The sequence below is a fragment of the Balaenoptera physalus genome (assembly GCF_965194825.1).
Source record: "Balaenoptera physalus genome assembly, chromosome: 5".
Taxonomy (NCBI): domain Eukaryota; kingdom Metazoa; phylum Chordata; class Mammalia; order Artiodactyla; family Balaenopteridae; genus Balaenoptera; species Balaenoptera physalus.
In genome coordinates this window covers 77,305,418-77,329,754 of record NC_138884.1, presented here as the reverse complement: position 1 = coordinate 77,329,754, position 24,337 = coordinate 77,305,418, and the positions used below count along the sequence as shown (strand labels likewise).

The 24,337-nt window shown below is 40.4% G+C and overlaps 1 protein-coding gene across 7 annotated transcripts in view; it reads right to left on the bottom strand.

Annotated features, from left to right (window-relative positions):
* SCFD2 (sec1 family domain containing 2) overlaps nt 1-24,337 on the bottom strand; it is a 402,102-nt gene that overhangs the window by 130,550 nt on the left and 247,215 nt on the right. The window contains exon 6 of one of the 7 annotated variants that reach the window (XM_082462262.1): nt 3,483-12,445. The exons of 5 other annotated variants lie outside the window; for them this stretch is intronic. In XM_082462262.1, coding sequence (XP_082318388.1) covers nt 12,402-12,445 — 44 coding nt within the window. In that variant the 3' untranslated portion in view covers nt 3,483-12,401. Of the gene's footprint in view, nt 1-3,482; nt 12,446-18,546; nt 19,437-24,337 lie in introns of those variants that run through there. One more of the 7 variants, XM_082462263.1, reaches the window with a different exon arrangement.

Sequence of the window (24,337 nt, the reverse complement as noted above, 5' to 3'; positions counted from 1 at the left end):
TCACCACCAAAACAACAACAAAAATCCCCAAATTCCTGTGTTAAATTGTTGTTAGGAGTTTTTTTTTCCATACTGCTTAAGTTAACCCTCTGTTCCCCTCAGACACACTGGAACTCTCTGCTTTTAGGAATAGAATATTCTAGCTGGAAAGGACCTTCCAAGAATATTCAGTCCAGGTCCTTCCTTTACAGAAAAGGAAAACTTGCCCGGCCGCCACTGCTAATTAGAGGCAAAACTGAAGCTCCACAAGGGCAGGAACTAACGTTGTGTTTTCAATGCCTATCTAGCACAATGCCTGGTACACAGCAGACATTCAGTAGATATTTGTTGGATAAACAGATGACTTAACAGGAGCTAAAAATGCTGTCTCTGAGTTTCCTGTCCAGTCTTACTATGGCACTATGGCCAAGCCATAAGATCGGTTTTGCAGTGATACACTAAATGGGAAATAAGGATGTCGGAGCCCGTGCTTAGAGATGGGCTCCTCCAGGGCTGAATTAATCTCTTGCCAGTTGCAGATACCAGGATGACGTTACAAAGAGAATCCTACAGATGCATCCTGGCTTACCATCGTACTTCTATTTCCTAACCTCTATTTTTTAGGCAGTCACTCCAGGAGCCAGATCCTTCTGGATGTCTGAAGCCCTCCATACCTTCCACGCAACCAGAGTAGTAGCAACTGCTTCTTCAAGGTCACTGGAATAAGGTGAGGTCCAGGGCACTAGAAGGAACTTAATGAAATGCAAACCTTCAAACTTGAACTATTTAAAACAAAATTAAAAAATTTTTTAAAAAGGAAAAAGCAAGGAATGGAGAATGACAAATTCCAAAGTTGAAAAGGGTTACTAAACTCTTCTAGATTTTCCCTACTAGTAAAAGTGTGAAGTTAAAACTTCTCTGACTAAATGAGATGTGCATGCTTTAGTCTTATGAAACAGCAGTGTAGTAACTGTCACCCTGATGACCTGAGAGAGTTAATATACAACAACATAATAGATCCTCTTAAGGTCCTACTGACTATAGTAGCAGTGAAAGATGAGCCAGCCTCATCCAGAACTGTGGACTGGAGTGCTCTAAACTCAAGAGCTCTGCAAACACCTCCCCTCAGCTGACCCAATTCTCCCCAGTCTTCCGGGCTGAGGGGCAGTCACCTAGTAAAATGGGCGCATCTGCCCAGCACTGGTTTCCTCATGGGCTTAGATAAGCCCATCAGAGAGGCCCCTCTCAGCCCCCAGTGTCTATAATTTCATGTACTCTTTGCATGTGTCACTTTGGCAGTTCTTTAAATTCTTCACCTGGAAATCTGTGGATGGTTTGTAGAATAGTAGGAACAATTAATATGCATATATTTAATGAAAAATACGTAAAATTTTGTGCTAATTCAGATTCTATTATTTTTTTCTAGGATAGGTTAGTGGTAGCAAATAATAAAGTTTTAAGAAAATCATATGAGACAAAGTGCTTAAAATTTTATATAGTAACTTCTTTTTCTGGGGGTGGGGAGTACTCAAATTAGACAAAAGACTGCCAGTATTTTATTTTCTTGGAAAAAAGATATCAGTGCAACTTGGTAAAACTTGTTTTTTGTAGAATTCCTTGTGAATCATACCACAGCATTACTTATATGTTCTGCAGATATGTATTCTCTATCCAATTAAATTTTCAGTGAGGGGCTGTGTTACATTGCTTCATAACGTGACTCAATGCTACCTATTCAATATGGATGGAAGAGAAGAAGGAAGGGAGGAAAAGAGGAAGGAAAAAAGAAGTAGAAGGAAGAAAGATCTTCCCTAGGTTTCTAGGTTTCTCCTGGTCAAGCATTTTATGGGTTAAGTATAAAGGGGGAGCACCTGTCGGGCCGTTTTCGTGTTTGCTGAAATAATTCTTTTTCTGGATTCCTCTACCACAAATTTGATTACTTACTTGATGAAACATCCTCAGGGCTTTTGAGGGATAGGCAGGCCAGTGTATAGTAAGCTAGCAACCTGAAAATGTGAGACAGGTAGGAGGGGGGTTATTTTCTGAACCATTTCCTTGATAAATGCACGCTCCAGATATTTTATATCTTGCTCTGGGATGCTATTGGTTGAAACCTCCCTTTAAAAACGGCAGGTTCTAATACAAGAGGAAAGACACGTTTTTAGTAATAAAAAGAGTATATTATTTGGGGCTTCAACAAATATCAAATGTTTCTGAGCTATAAAAATTTCCTTCTGATGTGTGGTGTGTGTGTGCACGCGTGCATGTGTATTTGAGTGTAAGGGGAATCATTCTGTAATTTCACACTTTCACTATTAGGAAGAATCTGGAAAAAGTTAACACCAATATTCAACTTTGAAAAAATTCTACCAAAAATATTTAAACCAAAGGGCGCACACATTGTTTTCCATTAACTTTGTTCTTCTCCCTGACGAATTCTGCCTTAAACAATGCAAGTTTTTATGACCTGGGCTTAACTAAAAAAATGCATTCACTTTGACTTCATTAAGCTTTAAACAAGTGCATGATCTAAATGGGATTTGGTAGCCTCATTTCTTGGGATAAATTCAGCAGCAGTATGGTAGACATTTAAAGTGCATAACTCTGGAAGAAAACAAATTGTCTAGAAATATATCCACACACACATGATCAACTGATTTCGATAAATGTGCAAAGGCAATTCAATGGACAAAGGATAATCTTTTTAGTGAATGGCGCTGAAACTACTGGACATTCATAAACAAAAACATGAACCTTAACCAATACCTTCCATCTCACATGAAAACTAACTGTAAACAGATCATAGGTCCGAACGTAAGAACTAAAACTATAAAACTTCTAGAAGAAAACACAGGAGAAAATCGTTAAAGTCTCAGGTTAGGCAAAGATTTAAATATGACACCAAAATCATAATACATTTAAAAATGATAAATTGGACATCATCAAAATGTAAAGCTTCTGATCTGTAAAAGACAGTCTGAAAAGACAAACACAATCTAGGAGAAATATCTGCAGAATATCAACTGGTAAAGAATGTGTATCCAGGAAACACAAAGAACTCTCAAAACTCACTAATAAGAAAACAACCCAGGGACTTCCCTGGTGGCGCAATGGTTAAGAATCCGCCTGCCAATGCAAGGGACACGGGTTAGAGCCCTGGTCCGGGAAAATCCCACATGCCGCAGAGCAGCTAAGCCCGTGTGCCAGAACTACTGAGCCTGCGTTCTAGAGCCCGCGAGCCACAGCTACTGAGCCCATGTGCCACAGCTACTGAAGCCCGTGTGCCTAGAGCCCATGCTCCACAACAAGAGAAGCCACCACAATGAGAAGCCCGCGCACCGCAATGAAGAGTAGCCCCCGCTCTCCGCAACTAGAGAAAGCCCGCGTGCAGCAACAAAGACACAACACAGGAAGGAAGGGAGGGAGGAAGGGAGGAAGGGAGGAAGGGAGGAAGGGAGGAAGGAAGGAAGGAAGGAAGGAAGGAAGGAAGGAAGGAAGGAAGGAAGGAAGGAAGGAAGGAAGGAAGGAAGGGGAGAAAGAAAGAAAGAAAACAACCCAGTAAAAAAAAAATGGGAAGAGATCTGAACACTTTACCTAAGAAGGTATATGAATAGCAAGTAAGCATGTGAAAAAATACCCAACATCATTAGTCACTAGGGAAATGCAAATTAAAACCACAATGAGATACCACTACACAGGTATCAAAATGGTTCAAAAAACAAGAAACTGACAATACTAAGTGCTGGTGAAAATACACAAAACTGGAATCCTCACATATTGGTAGTGGGAATGCAAAATTGCATAGGCACTTGGGAAACAATCTGGCATTTTCTTTTTTTTTAAATAGATCTTTATTGGAGTATAATTGCTTCACAATACTGTGTTAGTTTCTGTTGCATAACAAAGCAAATCAGCCATATGCATACACATGTCCCCATATCTCCTCCCTCCCATCCTCCCTATCCCATCCCTCTAGGTCATTGCAAAGCACTGAGCCCATCTCCCTGTGCTATGCTGCTGCTTCCCATCAGCCAACTATTTTACATTTGGTAGCGTATATATGTCGGTGTTACTCTCACTTTGCCCCAGCTTCCCCCTCCCACCCCATGTCCTCAATTCCATTCTCTATGTCTACCTCTTTATTCCTGCCCTGAAACTAGGTTCATCAGTACCATTTTTTTCTTTTTTAGATTCATATATCTGCATTAGCGTAGGGTATCTGTTTTTCTCTTTCTGACTTACTTCACTCTGTATGATAGTCTCTAGGTCTATCCATGTCTCTACAAATGACCCAATTTCATTCCTTTTTATGGCTGAGTAATATTCTATTGCATATAAGTGCCACATCTTCTTTATCCATTCATCTGTTGATGGACATTTACGTTGCTTCCATGACCTGGCTATTGTAAATATTGTTGCAATGAACATTGGGGTGCATGTCTCTCTTTGAATTATGGTTTTCTCAGGGGATATACCCAGTAGTGGGATTGCTGGGTCATATGGTAGTTCTATTTTTAGTTTTTTAAGGAACCTCCATACTGTTTTCCATAGTGGTTGTATCAATGTACATTTCCACCAACAGTGCAGGAGGGTTCCCTTTTCATCACACTCTTTCCAGCATTTATTGTTTCTAGATTTTTTGATAATGGCCATTCTGACCAGTGTGAGGTGATACCTCATTGTAGTTTTGATTTGCATTTCTCTGATATTTAGTGATGTTGAGCATCTTTTCATGTGCCTCTTGGCCATCTGTATGTCTTCCTTGGTGAAATGTCTATTTAGGTCTTCCACCCATTTTTTAACTGGATTGTTTGTTTTTTTGATATTGAGCTCCATGAGCTGTTTGTATATTTTGGAGATTAATCCTTTGCCTGTTGTTTCATTTGCAAATATTTTCTCCCACTCTGAGGGTTGTCTTTTTGTCTTGTTTATGGTTTCCTTTGCTATGCAAAAGCTTTTAAGTTTCATTAAGTCCCATTTGTTTATTTCTGTTTTTATTTCCATTACTCTAGGAGGTGGGTCAAAAAAGATTTTGATGCGGTTTATGTCAAAGAGTGTTTTTCCTATGTTTTCCTCTAAGAGTTTTATAGTGTCTGCTCTTACATTTAAGTTTTTAATCGATTTGGAGTTTATTTTTGTGTATGGTGTTAGGGAGCGTTCTAATTTCATTCTTTTACATGTATCTCTCCAGTTTTCCCAGCACCACTTATTGAAGACGCTGTCTTTTCTCCATTGTATGTTCTTGCCTCCTTTGTCATAAATTTGGTGCCCATATATGTGAGGCTTTATCTCTGGGCATTCTATCCTGCTCCATTGATCTGTATTTCTGGCTTTGTGCAAGTACCATACTGTCTTGATTACTGTAGCTTTGTGGTATAGTTTGAAGTCGGGGAACCTGATTCCTCCAACTCCGTTTTTCTTTCTCAAGATTGCTTTGGCTATTTGGGGTCTTTTCTGTTTCCATACGAATTGTAAAATGTTTTGTTCTAATTCTGTGAAGAATGCCATTGGTAGTTTGATAGGGATTGCATTGAATCTGTAGATTGCTTTGGGTAGTATAGTCATTTTCACAATATTGATTCTTCTAATCCAAGAACATGGTATATTTCTCCATCTGTTTATGTCATCTTTGATTTCTTTCATCAGAGTTTTATAGTTTTCTGAGTACAAGTCTTTCGCCTCCTTAGGCAGGTTTATTCCTAGGTATTTTATTCTTTTTGTTGCAGTGGTAAATGGGAGTGTTTCCTTAATTTCTCTTTCTGATTTTTCATTGTTGGTGTATAGGAATGCCAGAGATTTCTGTGCATTAATTTTGCATCCTGCAACCTTACCAAATTCATTGATTAGCTCTAGTAGTTTCCTGGCGGCATCTTTAGGATTGTCTATGTATAGTATCATGTCATCTGCAAACAGTGACAGTTTTACTTCTTTTTTTCCAATTTGTATTCCTTTTATTTCTTTTTCTTCTGATTGTTGTGGCTAAAACTTCCAAAACCATGTTGAATAATAGTGGTGAGAGTGGGCAACCTTGTCTTGTTCCTGATCTTAGTGGAAATGGTTTCAGTTTTTCACCATTGAGGACGATGTTGGCTGTAGGTTTGTCATATATGGCCTTTATTATGTTGAGGGAAGTTCCCTCTATGCCTACTTTCTGCAGGGCTTTTATCATAAATGGGTGTTGAATTTTGTCGAAAGCTTTCTCTGCATCTATTGAGATGATCATATGGTTTTTCTCCTTCAATTTGTTAATATGGTGTATCACGATGATTGATTTGCGTATACCGAAGAATCCTTGCATTCCTAGAATAAACCCCACTTGATCATGGTGTATGATCCTTTTAATGTGCTGTTGGATTCTGTTTGCTAGTATTCTGTTGAGGATTTTTGCATCTATGTTCATCAGTGATATTGGCCTGTAGTTTTCTTTCTTTGTGACATCTTTGTCTGGTTTTGGTATCAGGGTGATGGTGGCCTCGTAGAATGAGTTGGGGAGTGTTCTTCCCTCTGCAAGATTTTGGAAGAGTTTGAGAAGGACAGGTGTTAGCTCTTCTCTAAATGTTTGATAGAATTCGCCTGTGAAGCCATCGGGTCCTGGGCTTTTGTTTGTTGGAAGATTTTTAATCACAGTTTCAATTTCAATGCTTGTGATTGGTCTGTTTATATTTTCTAATTCTTCCTGGTTCTGTCTTGGAAAATTGTACCTTTCCAAGAATTTGTCCATTTCTTTGTGATTGTCCTTTTTTTTTTGGCATATAGTTGTTTGTAGTAGTCTCTTATAATCCTTTGTATTTCTGCAGTGTCAGTTGTGATTTCTCCTTTTTCATTTCTAATTTTATTGATTTGCATCCTCTCCCTTTTTTTTCTTGATGAGTCTGGCTAAGGGTTTATCAATTTTTTTTATCTTCTCAAAGAACCAGCTTTTAGTTTTATTGATCTTTGCTATTATTTTCTTTGTTTCTATTTCATTAAAGTCTGCTCTGATCTTTATGATTTCTTTCCTTCTGCTAACTTTGGGTTTTCTTTGTCCTTCTTTCTCTAGTTGTTTTAAGTGTAGGGTTAGATTGTTTATTTAAGATTTTTCTTGTTTCTTGAGGTGAGATTGAATTGCTATAAACTTCCCTCCCTCTTAGAACTGCTTTTGCTGTGTCCCATAGGTTTTGGATCGTTGTGTTTTCATTGTCATTTGTTTCTATGTGTTTTTTTATTTCTTCTTTGACTTCTTCAGTGATCTCTTGGTTATTTTTATAGCACACTGCTTAGCCTCCATGTATTTGTGTTTTTTACAGTTTTTTTTCCTGTAATTGATTTCCAATCTCATAGCGCTGTGGTCAGAAAAGATACTTGATACAATTTCAATTTTCTTAAATTTTCCGAGGCTTGATTTGTGACCCAAGGTGTGATCTATCCTGGAGAATGTTCCGTGTGCACTTGAGAAGAAAGTGTATTCTGACACTTTTGGGTGGAATGTTCTATAAATATCAATTAGATCTATCCAATCTATTGTGTCATTTAAAGCTTGTGTTTCCTTATTTATTTTCTGTTTGGATGATCTGTCCATTGGTGTAAGTGGGGTGGTTAAAGTCCCCTACTATTATTGTATTACTGTCAACTTCTCCTTTCATGGTTGTTAGCATTTGCCTTATGTATTGAGGCATTCCTATGTTGGGTGCATAAACATTTATAATTGTTATAAATTATATATCTTCTTCTTGGATTGATCCTTTGATCATTATGTAGTGTCCCTCCTTATCTCTTATAACAGTCTTTATTTTAAAGTCTATTTTATCTGATACGAGTATTGCTACTCCAGCTTTCTTTTGATTTCCACTTGCATGGAATATCTTTTTCCATCCCTTCACTTTCAGTCTGTATGTGTCCCTAGGTCTGAAGTGGGTCTCCTGTAGACAGCATGTATATGGGTCTTGTTTGTGTATCCATTCAGCCAGTCTGTGTCTTTTGGTTTCGGCATTTAATCTATTTACATTCAAGGTTGTTATCGATATATATGTTTCTATTACCATTTTCTTAATTGCTTTGGGTTTGTTTTTGTGGGTCTTTTTCTTGTTTTGTGTTTCCCACCTAGAGAAGTTTCTTTAGCATTTGTTGTAAAGCTGGTTTGGTGGTGCTGAATTCTCTTAGCTTTTGCTTGTCTGAAAAGCTTTTGACTTCTCCATCGAATCTGAATGAGATCCTTGCTGGGTATAGTAATTTTGGTTATAGGTTTTTCTCTTTCATCACTTTAAGTATATCCTGCCACTCCTTTCTGGCCTGCAGAGTATCCACTGAAACATCAGCTGATAACCTTATGGGGATTCCTTTGTATGTATTTTTGTTTTTCCCTTGCTGCTTTTAATATTCTTTCTTTGAATTTAATTTTTGTTAGCTTGATTAATATGTGTCTTGGTGTGTTTTTCCTATGGTTTATCCTGTATGGGACTCTCTGTGCTTCCTGGACTTGGGTGACTATTTCCTTTCCCATGTTAGGGAAGTTTTTGACTATAATCTCTTCAAATAGTTCCTCAGACCCTTTCTTTTTCTCTTCTTCTTCTGGGATCCCCATAATTCAAATGTTGGTGCTTTTAGTGTTGTCCTAGAGGTCTCTGAGATTGTCTTCAATTCTTTTCATTCTTTTTTCTTTATTCTGCTCCTTGGCAGTTATTTCCACCATTTTATCTTCCAGCTCACTTATTCGTTCTTCTGCCTCAGTATTCTGTTATTGATTCCTTCTAGTGTATTTTTCATTTAGTTATTGTGTTGTTCATCTCTGTTTGTTTGTTCTTTAGCTCTTCTAGATCTTTGTTAAACATTTCTTGTATTTTCTCAATGTGGGTCTCCATTCTATTTTTGAGATTCTGGATCATCTTTATTATCATTACTTTGAATTCTTTTTCAGGTAGATTGCCTATTTCCTCTTCATTTATTTGGTCTTGTAGGTATTTGCCTTGCTCCTTCATCTGCGACATATTTTTTTGCCGTCTCACTTTTCTTTTTTTTCTTATGAGTGGTATTGTGTTCCTGTCTTACTGATTGTTTGGCCTGAGGCTTCCAACACTGGAGTTTGTAGGCTATTTGGTAGAGCTGGGTCTTGGTGCTGAGATGAGGAATTCGGTGAGAACTCACTCTGACAAATATTCCCTGGGATCTGAGGTTCTCTGTTAGTCCAGGGGTTTGGACTTGGAGCTCCCACTGCAGGAGCTTTGGCCTGACCCTCGGCTTGTGAACCAAGATTCCACAAGACGTGTGGGGTGGCAAAAAAAAAAAAAAAGAACAATAACAAAGTAAAAATAAAATTAGACTAGGAAACTAACAGATATGTTAGAAAGAATATAAAAATTAAAATATAGATGAATCAACAACTGGAAGGTACATCAATACCACAATAGTAAAAAAGAGGAGGAGGGAAAAGAAAAAAAAGGGGGGGAAGCCCTTGGCTGTGGAGGGCGGGGCCTAAGCAAGGGCAAGGTTTGGGTGGTGGGTGGGGCCTATACTCAGGAACCACAGGGCTGGAAAAGGCCCTGGGGGCTGTGGGGGTGGGGCTTCGGCTCAAGGAACAGAAGGGGCCCAGGCGTGCCCCCTACCCCTGGTCTCAGAGGGCAGGGGACCTCACCTGGGAGCCCAGCAGCCTTCCTGGGTGCGAGCGGGCAGGGCAAATGCCCTCCTCTCCTCTTCTGCTCCTCCGGTCAGGGGTCTGGGAGGACCCTTCCCGCCTGCCTCTCCTGATCCCCCTGCCCCACCCCCGGCCTCCCTCCTATGCCCTCAAGGACCCACGTGGCCTGGAGCGGGCTTTGGAGGGGAGGGGATCCGCCTGGAAGCTCAGCAGTCTCCCCGTGCCTGAGCGGGCAGGGCAAACGCCAGCCGCTCCTCTCCCACTCCTCCTGGATGGCCCTGCCCGCCTGCCTCTCCTGATCTGTCTGGCCTCCCTCCTATGCCCCCAGGGCCCACGCAGTCTGGAGGGGGCTTTGGAGGGGGAAAACCGGCTTGGGAGCTCAGCAAGCTCTGTGGCCCCAGTGGGCCAGGTGATCATCCTGTGTTCCTCTCCCGCTCTTCCCAGAGAGTCCCTCCCGCCTGCCTCTCCTGATCTCCCCCGCCTCAGGGGCGCCGATCCTGTCTGGCCTCCACTTCTCCTCCCCCCTCAGTCCCCCTACATCCTACTGGTTCACTTTGGGGTTCCTCCCATCTCCTTAAGTGTCAGAGTCCCCCACCAGCGGCCGGCAGGCACGCTAGCTGTGGGTAGACGCTAACTCCGCGGCTTCCCACACCACCATCTTGACTCTGCCTCCTGGCATTTTCTTATGAAGTTAAACATACACTTATCATGTGGCCCAGTAATCTCACCCCTGGGCATTTACCCAAAGGAAATTCAAGCTTACATTAACATAAAACCCTATACATGAACATTTATAGGGGCTTAATTCATAATTTCAAAAACTGGAAGCAACCTAAATGTCCTTTGATCGGCAAATGCATAAACAAACCGGCACCTCCACACGGTGGATTACCCAACAGTAAAAATAAATGAAACTACTGATGTACACAATAACACTGGTGGATCTCAGACATATTATGCTCAGTGAAAGAAGCCACATCCTGCCTAATTGCATTTTATGATATTCTGGAAACAGCAAGATCATAGGAAGAGAAAATAGATTGCTGGGGCTGGTGGTGGAGAAAAGGGTTGACTACAAAGGGACAGTACAGTATAGGGAAACTTTCAGAGTGATGGAACAGTTCTGTATCTTAATTGTGGTGGTAGTTACATGACTGTATTTGTTCATCAAAACTCATAAAACTTTACAACAAAAATAGTAAATTTTTCTATATGTAAACAAAAAAGTGAAAAAACAATCAATATCTCATATAAATGTCTAACAGAGGACTGTCCAAATAAATTATGGGCCACTTCACAAAGGGATAAAATATTCCTTTCAAAAAAGAATAAGCTAGGTTTAAATGCAATAGCCAGAACATATGTCTAAGAGAGAAAAAGCAAGTTGCAGAAGTGTAGGCATATGGTGATTCCATTTTAATGAACCTATGCATGTGTATGTTAGTAACTCTATGAGAAAAAAAAACTAAGGAGAAATAGTCACCCAAATAGTAAGACAGATATTTTCTGAGAAGTTGGATGATAAAAGACTTTCATTTTCTATGATATACATATTATAATAATGTATGAAGTTTTTTAACAGATTTTTTTCATAATACAAAATCATAAAGATATAAAATCTTGTGTCTTGAGCTGAAGATATCCATGTATTTCCCCATAAGAGCATAGAATTTAAGTGATTTCCTGACAGGCAGTTAAGAATAAGTTTTAGCAATAATTTGAAATGGAAGCTTGATTCAGAGTCTAGAGTCAGATCTGAAGGTAAGACCGGTAGTTTCCCCTTGAGCCAGCATTTGTGCCACCCATTAGCAAGTGCTACCAGGTTTAAAAGAACATTTTAGTAACCAATGAAAAAGGCAAACCAACATGAGACAATGACCTACAAGCAAAGGTGCATGAAAAGTGAAGTTTTTTTACAGCTTCCAAACCCTATAAGTGCTTTTTAAACACTTATGTTCTCTCGAATCTGAAGTTGTTTTTTCACAGTAAAATGTCTAATCTCTTTAAAACCACGTATATCCATTATAGGCCAGAGAACTCCCCTTGGCCAAGCAAGGCAAGAAAATCTATGATAAACATGACAACAATCCAACAATGAACATAATATCACAGTTCAACGAAACCCTGGGAAATGTAGATCTTGAATATTTTCTTGGAACCTTCTTCTTCCATGTAAGCCAGAATATGGAAGTTTTTATTAAGATTGCATTCAGTGAAAATAAAATGGCGATGCTATAGATTCTACAGAAGTGTTCGTCAATGTTAGGCTTTGAGTGTAACATTAAAAAGAAAAATTACTTGGAAACACAAATTGACTCCTCAAGAGTCACATCGTTCCCAAGATTTTCCTTAAGGAGAACAGCATGTTGAAGAGATACTTCTGAAAAGAAAAACGAATACAAGTCTAGAAACATTTCTGTTTTCTGATTTACTGGGCTATTTACTGGCATTCACTGGAGTCCAGTAAGAGAACTCTGTAGATGAAGTTGTGAACCCGTGGGGTTGGCAAATCTTTTCATGAGTCTGAAGAGGGTTCCACAGACCAGCGAGTCTGCCGAAATGAAGTCCCCTTTCCTTGGCCCATCCTCAACTGTAAAGGAAACTGCATTTTTTCGGATACAACTTTTCAGATCGATAATCGGGTTCCTGTATATTTCCTTACAGATGTTCAAATGTTTCCAGAAGAGCTTGTTTTAAATAGCTTTCATTTTAAAACAGTCTGGTTTTAATGAAAATGGGCTTGAATGAAGAGTTTTATGTAGCAATCATGGCTTATGTCTGAAGGCTTTAAGTCTTCTCCATTATGAGTTTTACTCTAAGTACAAAAGGGTGAAGAAAAGAACATAGGAAAGAAAACACCTAACAGAAAAAGAATATATGTTTATAGTATTTTAATATTGACAAAAATATTCCTTCAAAAAGAATTTGCATTCTGAGATTTCCTCCTACCAGCACCATAGATTTCCTCATTCTACCATCAGTGGTAGTCTACATGCTCTCGTCTACACCCTTCAGAATTCTGAAAAGCTCTTCTGTACTTTCACTTTCTATTCCATTAAAGAGGAAGACTGAGGCTTCCTTAGAGGGAACCCCTTTTGGAATCAGAGGTTGGCTCTCAGGCCATGATCTAAAACATATACCACAGGTGTCCAATCAATGTTCGTTCTCCCTCTCTTTCTCACTCTTTGCTCTTGACAGTCTCATTTCCAATCCAGGTTGCACATCTGATTATCAGATGCATCAAAACAAGACCCTTAAAATACCAATTTCATCGGATAACTTCCTTGCTCAAAATTTTCCAGTGGCTCCCAACTGCCCACAGAATGTAGGCTGAACTTATCTTCCTGGCATTCAGGGCTCTCTGTAATCTGACTCCAGTTACTTTAAGATTCTCTAGCACATTTTTAAGACAAATGTCTAGTGGGCCAGTTTTCTCATGGATTCCTGTCTTTAGATGGCAAGCCCCAAGCAAAAATTTCATTGTCCTCAATTTCAAGCATATCTTTTGCATGAGGACTGGCTGCCCTACCCCTGCTCTGCTAGATCACAATAGCCATAGTAACAGCTGCCAAATAATTAGTGCCTCCTGCACATCGTGCACTTCCCTTATGGTATCTCATTTCATCATGGTAACAATTTGTAAAGAAGGCATTTTGATCCCTGTTTTACAGATAAGGAAATTGGAGCTAGTGACATTGACTTAAGACCATGTTGCTGTTATAGAAGGGTGAAAACGAGATTTTCTCCTAAGATGATCTGACCCTAGAGCCACTGCTCTTTTCCTGGGTCTGTGCTGCCTTCATCTATCTCTTCTGCTCTGAACCTTGTCCAGATTTATCTTTGAAATCACTTATTTGACACTTAATCTCATTCTGTTTTGAACGGCTAATAACACGGTTCACTTGTGCTCATACCTTCCCAGAGTGGCTGTTAGATGGCAGTGACTTTACACTACCAAGAAACCACCTCCAGCAGCCTCTAGCATGGTGCTATGGACGTAGCAAGGATGCAGCGGGTGAGTGTGGCCTGAAATCCTACATATATGTTCCTTTTTGAACTGGGTTCTCCCCCTGGCTTCCTATTTCTGTTAATAGCACTGTCACTTTTTGTGGAGTTAACGTTATCAAATGAAGAGTATATCTTTATACCCTTAGCCCATGTAACTAGCAGAGGGTGTGACTCATAAACGATGTGAAGAGGGAGGTTAGCTTGACTGTAATATCAGTTGTCTAGCATGAATGAAATATTGAATGAATGGGGTTAAGGAAATCATCTGAAGAAGGATCTTTATAAATAATCCACATTGGAATTTCATATTTTTTCTCTAAGCATACCTCAATTTCAGAAGGCAGGATTCATTCAAACCAAAATTTAATTTCCTACAATGTAATAAAAATGAAACAATTTGAGATTCTATAATGTTTTCTTATGGAAGCTGGCTAGCATGAACGTTGGAAAGCGTACAGCTATGTTTAACACAGCTACTTTGCTCTGACTACTTTGGCTGAAAACTTCTTTTCAATGTTCTAAATTGTGCAATGATAAATACCTCTATCTTTTTTGCAAACCAAGCCACATTAAGTTCTTCCAGGGGACACTTCTTACTCATTGCCTCTTAGAGCAGGTTCACTGTGGAACGTCCAGCATCATCAACAAGCATTGTGCTTTTCCAGTGACTCATGCCTTACTGATGAATTTGTAAAGGATCTTTACTAAGAATGAAAATGATAACTAATTTTGAAAATGGAGGTTAAAAGGTTTTACGTTTGTTGATATAAAGCCTTTTGTGAACAAGATAAAAGCCTTGCTGAACCTAAATAATTATTCAGGTTTTGGATGTTTATTCATTTCCCTTATTTGGTGGAGAGAGAGAGAGAAAACCACAGGGACGACTTAGTCTATATATCTGCTACCGGACGATCTGTGAGTATTTTTATAGGCTTTTATTATGTGGTCTTTAAGCAGCATATTCATGCCAGCTGGGCGGACTGGAATAGAAAACACATCTCTGAGAAGAAGCTATTACTGGGTCCGTAATATGCTAACTAAAAGTGTTTATGCAACCATCTGTGGGATCCCCAATAGCAGAGGCTTGTTTCTAGAACCCTCAGTGCTGCTGCATCTTACGTGGTCTCTACTAGTTTTGTGGATGCCTGAAACATTCTCTCTGATGATGATGGGAACAAAGGTGTTAGTGAACCTGGTGGATTCATAGGTATGCTTTACACTTAATAGGGATTTACAATCATGGCCTATTAACTTGGTAGACGTAGAGAGTTTCTAGGGAGCCAAGTTGCCCTAATGACAGTTCTATGCAGAGTATATCAACATCACATTACATTGACCTATTTACAACACTTGTGCATAGTAAAACAGCATTTAAATCAGGAGATAAGATGTCCTGTGTGAGTGAGTAAGTGAATAACTTGTGCACCCGGTCTGGCACTTTGGGAAGCGTACGAATTTAGTTTTGCAAGAGTAAGTGTTGGGTGAAGATGAGAGGAACAAAGAGAAGGAGCCTCAGTGTCTCTGGCCTTGAACATGGACGCAGTCCCTTTGTACGTGTGGTTTATGGTTGGTTTGATGGAGCTCTTAAGAAACGCACAAATTATTCCTTTAAAAAACTGTGCTTCATTATTTCAATGGTAATAAAATTACTTGGAACTGGTAGTGTCAGAATAAGTTTTGTTCTTGTCAAGTACTCCTCAGCACAGCTCTGTTTCCTAGGCCTTACCCAGCTCTTCACTTCCATCATCTCCTGCCTCCAGGAGTTTCCTTATTTCTGTATCTGCCCTCTTTTCAACATAACAGCATGGAGCAAAAACCACTCTTCTTTGTTAAGATAAGCTGAGGGACAAACAGGCTGTGTGAAAAAGATAAAGCACGTCTCAAATATACTTAGAGCCAAGACCTGGTCTCATGGGTCTCATTAAGGCAGAGCTGGATAGTGCTTCCAGTGACTTCTGGGCCCTTTGGTAATTGATAATCCTGATGTGGTTTACAAAGCTGGTCTTGGTTGGACTGTTACACAATTTTCTCTCATTCTCTACATGCCATGGCGGTGGAATTGCCATCAATTCCCCAACCCAAATCTGGAAGAGTATAAAATCACTGCTCTGGTTTCAATGACCTGACATTACAGACATTTATTTCTATGCAGGTAGTAGATGGCTTCTCCTAAAACAAATAAACAACAACAACAAAAACCAAAGATCTGAGAACCCTGGGCTCTGAGTCCCACATGGCCATAGTCAGCTAGAGCCGAGCTGAGCCCAATCCCTATTGTATAACTCAGGTCCCCTGATCATATTTCCATTACCTATCTGGTCCTTGCAAGCATGTGAGTTTGCTATCTCTGTAGAATTTAGAGTAAGATAAATTGCACAAGGCCTTTAATACTCTTATGTTTTCCATATTTGTATAAATCAAACCAAACCTGGATTTTACCAAGGTATATGACAAATTTTAGGACACCATTGAAGGCATAAGTGTGTTTGAGAGCTGATGGGGACAGAACAGGTGAAAAAGCACTAAGTTTGGTAAAAGAACCGAGATCTTGTCTTGGTTCCTTTCATCTCATTTCTAGGCCTTAATTTCCAAGGAGTCTATACGTGTCTGATTTGCATCATTAAAACAATACTAAAGCCCAGAAAAACCCAGATGCATATTTATATGTGTTACTTATCAGTTGGAGTTTACCAAAGCACTGATATGTGCCACATAGATAAGGGAGTTAGTCCTAGTATTTAGTTACAGAGTATTCCGATATTCAAGGCAAGACATTTAAAATAATAATAACCACCACCACCACCACCACCATTTGCTTATCTGCATGTATTAGTATTTTGGCAATATTCTGCAATTGTTGCTGCTCAACAATATCTATTTCCCAGTGTCTCTTGCCTTAGGTTGGCTACATGACTAATTCTGCTCAGTGTAAGTGAACACTGCTTGTGTAATCTCCAGGCTGGTGCACGTGCTCCTTCTCTCCCTTCCTCCCTCTCTCCCCTCCTCCCCACCCCCTCTACCTCATTTGCCTGCTTCAAGTGTAAGTCAGCAGAGCCTCAGGATGGAAGCACTTGGGTCCCTAAGCCACTAATTAGAGGGGAGTTGCCTGACGCATGTCAGATTTTGATGTGAGTGAGAAATATACTTCTGTTATATTAAGACACTGCAATTTCAGGATTTATTTGCTATCACAGTGTTACTTGGCTTGTAATATAACAATCAGTCAAGATAGATAAATTGGCTGCCAAAGCTGATATAAGATTGCAACTGTCATCTATAATCCATAATTTCAAATTTTTATATTTATCAAAATGCCTTGCTTTATTACAAGCATCATTAAGCTTATATTAAACTTACAAATTTTTAAAGACCTCGCTGCTGTTACTTATTGTTTTTGTAATATATTCTAACTTATAAAAGGTATTTATACTAATAAAACACTTATATACTCTGTTTCAGATATCAGGGCTCCATGCAAAATTTATGTGGAATAAAAAGGATTCCACTTCTAAAGTGTTGGAAAATCACTAGACTAGATGATATCAAAGGTTTCATAAAATAATAAGATTCAACAACAATAAGTTCAGTACTTCCCTCTATACAACAAAAGCACAACCACGGCCTTGAAGCAACACAAGAGGTAGAAACCATATCTACGAAATTCATGCTATCCATTGATTTCACATTCTGCTAGGTGTAACAGACAGGAAGAATTACCAAGAGCTGTAGGAAATCCTAAAAGAATGAATTAACCCTGTTATTTTTTGATTTAGTTTTCAGAAAAGGGATGTGAAGCTGTTAATAATAGAACTCCCAATAAACATGTGGAACTAAAACATGTGACCACACTTCCATGTCTCAATTCCACGTCAGTATTGTGATACTTATCTGTATTAGTTACCTATTTCTGAGTAATATATTACCTCAAAAATTAAAGGCCTAAATAATAATAAATATTTATTATCTCAGTTTCTGTGGATCATGAATTCAAGAGTGGCTTAGTGCAGGGTTCTGGCTCTGCAGGCTGCGCTTCCAAAATAGCCCATTCACACTGAGAGCAAGTTGGCGCTAAGTGTGGCAGGGGCTTCAGTTCCTCACCACATGGACCTTCTCCATGAAGACATCTCTCACGACTGAGTGTCCTCATGATGTGATGGCTGGCTTCCTCAACAGGGGGTGATCCAAGAGAGAGAGCAAGGTGGAAGCCACGATATCTTTTATGACCTAGCCTCGGAACACATACTCTGTCACTCTGTCGTGTCTGCAATATCCTATTGGCACAAAGGCTTACCCTTTCCAGCGTGGGAGGGGACTACACAAGCATGTGAATACCAAGAAGTCAGAATCATCAGGTGCCACCTTGAAGGCCGGCTACCACACAGTACTCTTCAAAGAGGAATGTCTCATCCATAATTAAACATGTAAAGCAGACACCTGTTCAAGCTGTGTTTACCGGTTGGGAGTGAAATGTCTCTCCAAATATATTTACCTTAATCACGCTTTTCAAAAATGTCATATTTGGGGGAAAACACTGGAGAATTTTCATGAAGACCTGTATATTCACAAAGGGACATGCTGGCCTCCAAACAATGGACTCTCCCCTGGAAAGTATGCAGTTAAAAGGAACCAGAGGGGCTTCCCTGGTGGCGCAGTGGTTGAGAGTCTGCCTGCTAATGCAGGGGGCGCGGGTTCGAGCCCTGGTCTGGGAGGATCCCACATGCCGCGGAGCGGCTGGGCCCGTGGGCCACGACTGCTGAGCCTGCGCGTCTGGAGCCTGTGCTCCGCAACGAGAGAGGCCGCGATAGTGAGAGGCCCGCGCACAGCGATGAAGAGTGACCCCCACTTGCCACAACTAGTGAAAGCCCTCACACAGAAACGAAGACCCAACATAGCCATAAATTAAAAATAAATAAATAAATAAAAATTAAAAAAAAAAAAAAAAAAAAAAAAGGAACCAGAAATGTCTTGTTGACATAGCAAGTCTGTTATTAATCTTCTCATGTACTGATAACCAATTAAACAAAGAAACTTCTCAGCTTAGTTCAACATATCGTGTAGTTTGCCTTTCTCAATCCAAAAGAAAAAAAAAGGTAGTACGTACTGGACTTCTTAGAAATTTGAACTTTAAAGCAGGATCTAAATATCACAACAACAGGGCTTCCCCGGTGGCACAGTGGTTAAGAATCCGCCTGCCAATGCAGGGGACACTGGCTCGAGCCCTGCTCTGGGAAGATCCCACATGCCGCGGAGCAACTGAGCCCGTGAACCACAACTACTGAGCCTGCGCTCTAGAGCCCGTGAGCCACAACTACTGAGCCCGCGTGCTGCAACTACTGAATCCCGTGTGCCTAGAGCCCGTGCTCTACAACGGGAGAGGCCACTGCAATGAGAGGCCCACGCACCGCAACAAGGAGCGGCCCCCGCTCGCCACAACTAGAGAAAGCCCGTGTGCGGCAACCAACGCAGCCAAAAATAAATAAATTAATTAAAATATCACAACAAGTAAATAAACGATGTATCCAGGAAAACATATATGGAAAATTCTAGTATAAGATAAAATATTCTCTGGGAAAAAAAACCCGCTTATTAAATTAGTTTCCTCTTTATTTTTTCCCAACCAATTTTTTTTTTCCAGCTCAACATTTTATCCTAATTTCCTCCATTTATGAAAATGTCATAATGGAGCCCCAGCATCACTCTGAGCTGACCGCCTTTCTTGGAGGTGCCTCTTACAGTCTCTTCTTGGGATGACAAGATTGCCATCCAAATGCTATGTCTTGGAGCAAAGCTGGGCTGAATCTTCACAGCTTGAGGTATTAGGGCTTATTCTGTCTTTTGGAACCTGGAAACCAGAAAGCACCTACACTTTATATGTTAGAGCAATAGTGGAGCCATAGGCACTATTTCTAAAAATAAATACCACCTCACCATTCCTGACCATGGCAATGGGTTTAGCTATCGACCAAAACCCAATTTTATTATAAATTAATTGACTTTCAATGGAAGAAAACAGGAGTGAGAGAGGAGGCTAAGAAAACATCTCTGTCAAGCTCTGCTTCAAAACGTGGACGGCAACAGCAGATTGGATGGAACCAGGAAAGGTACTGTGGGGAGTCAGACGAAGCCCACGTCAGGGAAGAGTGAAGTAGAAGTGAAGGCTTTGAGCCAAAAGGAGGCTGGAAACAGATGGCAGCAAAATTAAAGCATCTGATTAGCCTGGAGATCTTAGGTGGCTGTCAGCTAACAAATATAAACAAATTGGGGAGACTTGACGTATAAGAAACAGTGTTAAGAAAAGAACTCAGTCATGCTAAACTCTCAATAATCATTGACCACGTTGCTGTGAAGTTCCATGCATTTGTAAATAAAGATTAAATTGAATAAATATAAAGTGCAAAAGTAATAATTATCTGGAAGAAAATTTCTAGATAATTAAAACAACATGGGGGGTTAGAATGGGGAAAGATGTTAATGTATGCTAGAGGTTATCTATCTTGTTGAATAAAAAAAAGCAATTTGTAAAGTAGTATTACTTTTAATATTGTTCTACTTTTCTATATACAAAATATGTAAATATATATGGCAGAGAAAATGCTTTGTTAGGACACACACCAGATTTTTGAAGTGGTAACTGAGAGAACATTTGTGCTCTTCTGTATTATTTAAATTAAAAAAAAAGAAAAACTCTTCAAAAAAAACATCCTTTTTAAATAAAAACTTTTAAAAATAGCAAATTTCCCAAAATATATTTTAAAAATATAGAACCTCTTAGTTTTTGGCATTGATATGCTGATGATGTTTCCTGCATTTTGTCAGTAAAACATTCACAGTTCATGCTAGACATTATGGCAGGCCTGGATGTGATCTCCCTTCAAGAAAGCACTTGCCTTTGAGCTGGATGGAGTGTAATTAGTGGACAGCCTTCAGCTGTCACCCACTGGCATCCTCCTCTGCTTCTGAGCCAAGGCCAAGGCCACACTCCTCCCGGCTGGACCAGCCAATGACTAAGGATGGTGAAGGCAGGATCCTCGAGAGCCCCGCCACCCTCCTAGAAATCTCCCCTTCCCAATCTGTTTGGGAACAGATAATCTCTGCTCCCAAATCCCCCTTGGGTTGGTCACGTCTTTGTCAGATCTGCATCCAGATCTGAGGCTCTCCCTCCCTGGTCCTGCTTCCCCCTTCCTTCCTTTCACAGCTGTCTGATACATACTTTAGCCAAAGGTTTTCCTGCTCCCTCCTGCTCCCTCCTCTTTTATCTTTCAAAGCTATTACCAGCTACCCCATAACCCTGTCTCAGCACCTGCTTCTTGGAGGCCCCAACCAACAAAGACATCTTTTGGGGACTTTATACACTTTACAAGAACTCTTTTTTCTGAGAACTCCTCTCTCCACCCTCACCCCATAATCCCTTGCCCAGCCTTGTTTTTCTCATTTGGCTTTGTCCTGACAGTACTGGCTGTGGAGGGAGCAGACACATAATCCAAGCTACACCAATTACTATTTTTTTAATCATCTCTTTCTTTATATTTTTCCCCATGTTCAATATTAGTTATCTATGTTATACATATTAGTGTGTATATGTCAATCCCAATCTCCCAATTCATCCCACCACCACCACACCTACACCAATTACTACTGTAACCGATAAATTCTTCCGTTTCCCCCACTTTAAAAAAAAAATTTTTATTGATGTATATTTGATTTACAGTGTTAATTACTGCTGTACAGCAAAGTGACTCAGTTATACATGTATATACATTCTTTTTTCATATTCTTTTCCATTATGGTCTATCACAGGATATTGAATATAGTTCCCTGTGCTGTACAGGAGGACCTCGTTGCTTATCCCAGTTTCCCCTTTGTGATGTGCATGCTACCTCAATTAAACTTCTCTCACTTGTAACCACAATTCTCAGCTAATATATTCAATGACTGTGTCTCTCACTTCTAGTATACGCATGCACTGGCCTTTATTTTATGGAGATTCCTGAAAGGCAAGCTGAAAAGAAAGTATCCATAAAGAAAATACCATTTTCCCAGTGATTTCCATCATAAAATGACAAGTTTAGACCTCTAAAGGTTTGATCCCAAGAAATGTAGCTTGGATTAAGCCCTGATTTTGAGTCTGGAGACCCAGTTACAAATTCCAGCTTTGCCGTTAACGGGTTATGCATCAGCGGGCAAGCCACATCACTTTCCTGGGGCTTGGTTTTGTGATTTATAAAATGTGGGGATTTTAGCCTAATTTATTTCTAAGGTCTCTCCCAACTCAATAATTCAATAACGTGCCTAACACTGTTTTTCCAGAGACTATGACAGTGTCTGGCACATAATATGGGCCCAAGGAATATTTTCTGAATTGAATAAATTAATAAGTAATTATGAATTTTAAGGATATTTTTGAGACTTTAGAAGTAAATGAAAATATTTAATATTGCGGGCAAAAGAAATATGATTTAAACTTGTCTGTAGTTTCTGGAATTTTGCTTTCTTCCCTTCTCCAGCCCACGCCTCGTCATCCAAGTACCCTCAACCCTGTCACTCCTTTCTCCTGCTAAACCTGAACTCAAGTTAAGCCCCTTCTATCCTCCTGTCCTACATCAGGTTTTCTGAGCAAGTAGCATAAAAAGTATCATGCAATAATACTATATATTGTACTTACTTGTTTATCGTCTCCCCCAGCTAGAATGCAGCTCCACGAAGGGATGGATATTTGTCTGTTCTGTTCACTGTTGTGTCTATAGTGCTTAGGACAGTACCCTGCACTTGGTAGGTACTTAATAAGTATTTGAATGAATGAATGAATGAATAGTAATGAATAGTAATGAATGAATGAATGAATAAGTATTTGAATGAATGAATGAATGAATAGTAATTCTAAATATGGAACTGTCTTTCAGAAAGCTATTTGGGCTGAAGATTTAAATGTGAGGACTTTGAAAAGGGCATAGGAAAGGGAAGGGGGCATTTGTCATTTTAATAGGGCAGGAGACATTCCAGCAAGCACCTGAAGCAAGTGGGGGAAGGAGCCACTCTTTCACTTACTAAGGTCCTGGGCCCTGGGCTTGGCTTGAACACAGTCCAAAACAGCAACAGCAACAACAGAAGCAACAACAACCCCTACCTGAGGCAGAGACAATAGCAAGTCCAAAGGCCCCGAGGCAGGAGCAGTCCTGGCCTGTTTGAGGGACAAGTGGAGGCCTATGTAGCTGAAGTGAAGTGACCTAGGTAAGAACAGTAGGAGGCGAGGTCAGAGGGAGAATGGCAGGTGGAGCTTGTAGGCCACTGAGGAGACTTCAGCTTTTACTGAGTGAGGTGAGAAGCTACTGAAGGATTTTCGGAGCAGAGGAATGACATGGTCTGAATTATATTTTTAAAGGCCGATTTTGGCTGCTGTGATAAGATTACAGAGGAGCAAAGGCAGGAGCAGGGAGACCAGTTTGGAGATAATATAATTATGCCTGTTAGACAAATGTTTCACAGTCATTCCAAAACTACTGGAATCCACTGTGTCCTCCCCAGATGTGTTTCTTTTACCTATTCTTCCCATCTTCAAAAATAGCACTACTTGGGGGCTTCCCTGGTGGCCCCCAAGAATCCGCCTGCCAATGCAGGAGACACGGGTTTGAGCCCTGGTCTGGGAAGATCCCACATGCCGTGGAGCAACTGGGCCCGTGAGCCACAACTACTGAGCCTGCGCGTCTGGAGCCTGTGCTCCGCAACAAGAGAGGCCGCGATAGTGAGAGGCCCGCGCACCGCGATGAAGAGTGGCCCCCTCTTGCCGCAACTAGAGAAAGCCCTCGCACAGAAACGAAGACCCAGCACAGTCAAAAATAAATAAATAAATAAATAAATATTAAAAAAAAAAAATAGCACTACTTGACCCCTAGTTGCCCAGTTTAGAAACCTTCTTTTACATCTCCCACCAGACCCTGTTGAGTCTCCTCCTTCAGGACCTTTGGAAGCTATCATCCCCTCTCCACCACTGCGATGGCTCAACTATCACTGGCCTGGACTAGCACAGTAACGTCATAATGGGGGTCCTTGACTCCAGTTCTCCTCCTCAGAACAGTAATTGTTCCAAGACCCAAATATGAACACAGTGTTCCTCAGCTTCCATGACTCCTCACTCCTTAAGGAATAAAACTATTTTGGGTAGCAGGTCACACAAGGCCCTTCACGAAGTAGCCTTGCCTGGTCATTCAGATGGGGCACTCACTATTTGCTCTCTTGTAGCCTATCATCCAGCCTTAGTAGAAAAGTTGTTCAGGGACTTCCCTGGCGGTCCAGTGGTTAGGACTCTGCACTTCCACTGCAGGGGGCATGGGTTCGATCCCTGGTTAGGGACCTAAGATCCCGCAGGCTGCTCAGCGTGGCCCAGAAGAAAAAAAAAAAAAAAGGTTGTTCACAATATTCTAACCACAGAGACTGTGATTTAGTAGGTCTTAGAGTTCATTCCTCTTCTTCCTCCTCCTCCTTTTTCTTTTTAACTTTACAAAGCTCCCTCAGTGATTGAGTGCAGCCAGGTTTCGAATGACTAGTTATCACATTATATGCTTACAGTTTTGTCCCCATCTTAGACAGTGAGTCCAATAGGAGGCAAGAGTATTTCTCTTCACTGTCATTTTTTTTTTCTTTTTGCCAGCACCTAAGTGTAGCCACCTATCTCCCCACCCCAACTCCTACCTTTACTCCCCCCAAAAGAAAGCCTGCCTTGGGGCTGGACTGAGCTGTATGGACCTG